At 43.8% G+C, this 3,295-nt stretch overlaps 1 protein-coding gene across 1 annotated transcript in view; it reads right to left on the bottom strand.

Annotated features, from left to right (window-relative positions):
• The window catches only part of PI4KA (phosphatidylinositol 4-kinase, catalytic, alpha), a 167,360-nt gene that overhangs the window by 138,142 nt on the left and 25,923 nt on the right, over window positions 1-3,295 (bottom strand). The window contains exon 2 of the mRNA XM_011947312.1: window positions 2,871-2,987. Coding sequence (XP_011802702.1) covers window positions 2,871-2,969 — 99 coding nt within the window. The 5' untranslated portion in view covers window positions 2,970-2,987. The remainder of the gene's footprint in view (window positions 1-2,870; window positions 2,988-3,295) is intronic.

Below are 3,295 nucleotides of genomic sequence, written 5' to 3'. Positions count from 1 at the left end.
TCTCAAAAAAAAAAAAAAAAATCAAATGTGTGAATCAGCTGGGACTGAGCACAGCACATATTAAGTGCTCAATAAACATTATCTATTGTTACTGCATATGCTATAATAGTGGCCAGTGGAAGGCAAAAGCAGGCAATGAGATTCAAAGAATGCTGACTAATGAGTCAACACTGAAGCAGAGGGAAGAAGTGGCCCTATTAAAGCCTATGTACTTTGCTCTGTCCTGTGCAATACTTTATCAATACCCTGCACTAAAACACAGAAGATACACTCCACTACAAACCTGGCAGATGAAACTAACGTGCTAGAAGACAGCACAGAGACTTGAAAACTCGTCAAAATTGGCATAACATCATTATTTCTCCAACAATAGTGCCTGAAACACAACTTTTGATAATGTGATCAGGGAGGACCTCTCTAAGATGGTTCCTCAAATTGGGATCTGATCAAGGAAGCCAGGACAGGAAAGGCTGCTGCTACAGCAGCACAGTGGAAAAGAGGAAGCAAGGAGGCCCAGGAGTTCAGGCCCAGGCAGAGAAGGTCCCCAGAGGGCCCCACAGGCCAGGTCAGAAGCCTGAATTGTACCCTAATAACAAATACATGGAGGCCTTAGGGCATCAAGTTTAGAACTGAAATCTAGAAGAATCCCTCTGGCTGATGCACAGAAAATGGATTTTAGAGGACAAGAGTGAAAACAGAGAGACAGGTAAGGAGACCCCTGCAGTAGCCGAGGCAAAGATGGTAGCATGGTAGCAATCGACGAGTACAGACAGAAACAGATCAGTTCAGGATATGTTTTGGAGGAAGAGTTAACAGGGCTTGATGATGGACAGGATATGGAAGCAAGGGAAAGATTACTTTAGCTGCCTCTTTACCACACTAGAAAGTATCCAGGCTAGGTGCATGGCTCATGCCTGCAATCCCAGCACTTTGGAAGGCTGAGGCAGGAGAATCACTTGAGCCCAGCAGTTTGAGACCAGCCTGGACAACATAGTAAGACCCTGTCTCTACAAAAAAATGACAAAATTAATCAGCTATTGTCAGAGGTGTGTGAACCAGAGCCACTCCATCCTGAATAGGGGCTGAGTAAAATGAGGCTGAGACTTACTGGGCTACATTCCCAGACAGTTCAGGCGTTCTAAGTCACAGGGTGAGACAGGAGGTCAGCACAAGATACAAGTCATAAAGACCTTGCTGACAAAACAGGCTGCAGTAAAGAAGCCCGCTAAAACCACCAAAACCAAGATGACTGGTCTCGAACTCCTGATTTCAGGTGATCCACCAACCTCGGCCTCCCAGAGTGCTGAGATTACAGGCATGAGCCACCGCGCCCAGCCACCAAGGCTTTCTTTTTCACAAAAAGCGTAAGAATGGATTTCCTCTCTCAGGCCAGGTGCTCTGGGTTGGGCTCTAACAATATCCCAGGATCAGAATTCAGCATCATCAATACAGTTTAGCCATACTGCCAGGGCAGGTGTCACCCTACCAGTAGAAAGAACTGAAGGCAGCATTTTTTACCATCCTCAATTCCTCTAGACTGCCAGGGCCTCCTCTCCTTCAAATGCCCAGAGGGACTCCGGGGTACTCTGACTTCAGACCTTCCTCCCCTATCTCCATCCAACTAAAAACATTTAAACAGAAATCATCTGTGACCATTCAGAAATTATTCTAAAAGCTAGGCACAGCTTTAAATGTGAAGCAAAGATACCAAAAAGAACAACTAACTCAGAGACCCATGTAATGATTCCATGATTTATGCACTACACTGGCATGGTAGGCAGAATAATGGCACCTCAAAGATGTCCACACCCTCAATCCCCCCGGAATCTGTGAATATGTGACTTTACATGGCAAAAGAGACCTTCCAGATGTAATTAAATTAAGAACCTTGAAAAGGAAGTATTATCCTGGATTATTTAGATAGGCCCAAGGCAATCACAAAGGTCATTAAAAGGAGAAAAGATAGGCAGAAGAAGGGGTCAGAGTGATGTGAGATAGGGGCTTGGCTAACCATTGCTCCCTTTGAAGATGAAGGAAGGGGCCAGGAATCAAGGAATGTGGGCAGCTCTAGGAGCTGTAAAAGGCTTGGAAACGATGGCTGGGTGCAGTGGCTCATACCTGTAATCCCAGCACTTCAGGAGGCCGAAGTGGGCAGATCACCTGAGGTTAGGAGTTCAAGACCAGCCTGGCCAAAATGGTGAAATCCCATCTCTACTAAAAATACAAAAATTAGCCGGGCATGGTGGCAAGCCCCTGTAATCCCAGCTACTTGGGAGGCTGAGGCAGGAGAATCACTTGAACCCTGGAGGCAGAGGTTGCAGTGAGCCAAGAATGCACCACTGCACTCCAGCCTGGGCAAAAGAGCAAGACTCCATCTCAAAGAAAAAAAAAGAAGATACAATGATACATACTCTAAAAGTTTATATACATAATCACAATTTTGAAAAAGATGATATTATATCAAAATTACCTAAAATGATTTTGTTTTTTTGGAAGGAGAAATACAGTACCCCTGAGTTTGAATGATGAGCATTTTACCTGAGCTTGAAAACCAAACCTACCCTGGAAGGCACACAATTACTTCTCAAAGCATTTTGACTTACTCTGTGGCACATAATAATAAACAAACAAAAACCACTTTTTTTACAACATAATATATACACACAATTCCAAAAAACTCAAATTTTCTAAGAAAGTTTACATTTGGAAGTCTCATTCCCACCTTGTGCTACCCTCCCCACAAACCACTTTGATTAGGTTCAAATGTATTCTTCTAGTAATGTTTTAGGTAAATATAAGCAGATACAAACTTAAATGCTCACTACACCCCCATTTACAATGAAGACACTTTTAATTTCATGAAGACTTACCTGAAGATCAGATTCAATCAGAAAAATGCCCAATGCAATCACTGCATCTCTCCGTCTTTCATCTAACTGGAAGATCCCATGGAAATCCACTGGACACATGCAAAGAAGCTTTTGGACCTAGAAAATAAGACCCCCCAAAAACAGCTCCAGAAAACAGAAAACCACATTCAAAGCAAAGCAAGCTGAGTACAGTGTCACATGCCTGTAGTCCCAGCTATTTAGGAGGCTGAGGTGGGAGGATAACTTGAGTTGGGAGTTTGAGACTAGCCTGGCCAACATAGTGAGACTCTATCTCTTAAATAAATAAAAATAAAAAATAGGCCAGGTGCAGTGGCTCACACCTGTAATCCCAACCCTTTGGGAGGCCAAGACAGGTGGATCACCTGCGGTCAGGAGCTCGAGACCAGCCTGGCCAACATGGTGAA

Source organism: Colobus angolensis, unplaced genomic scaffold, assembly GCF_000951035.1.
Source record: "Colobus angolensis palliatus isolate OR3802 unplaced genomic scaffold, Cang.pa_1.0 Scaffold260, whole genome shotgun sequence".
NCBI classification, from domain to species: Eukaryota; Metazoa; Chordata; class Mammalia; order Primates; family Cercopithecidae; genus Colobus; species Colobus angolensis.
The sequence above is the reverse complement of the archived record's forward strand: the minus strand, read 5'-3'. Positions and strand labels throughout refer to the sequence as shown.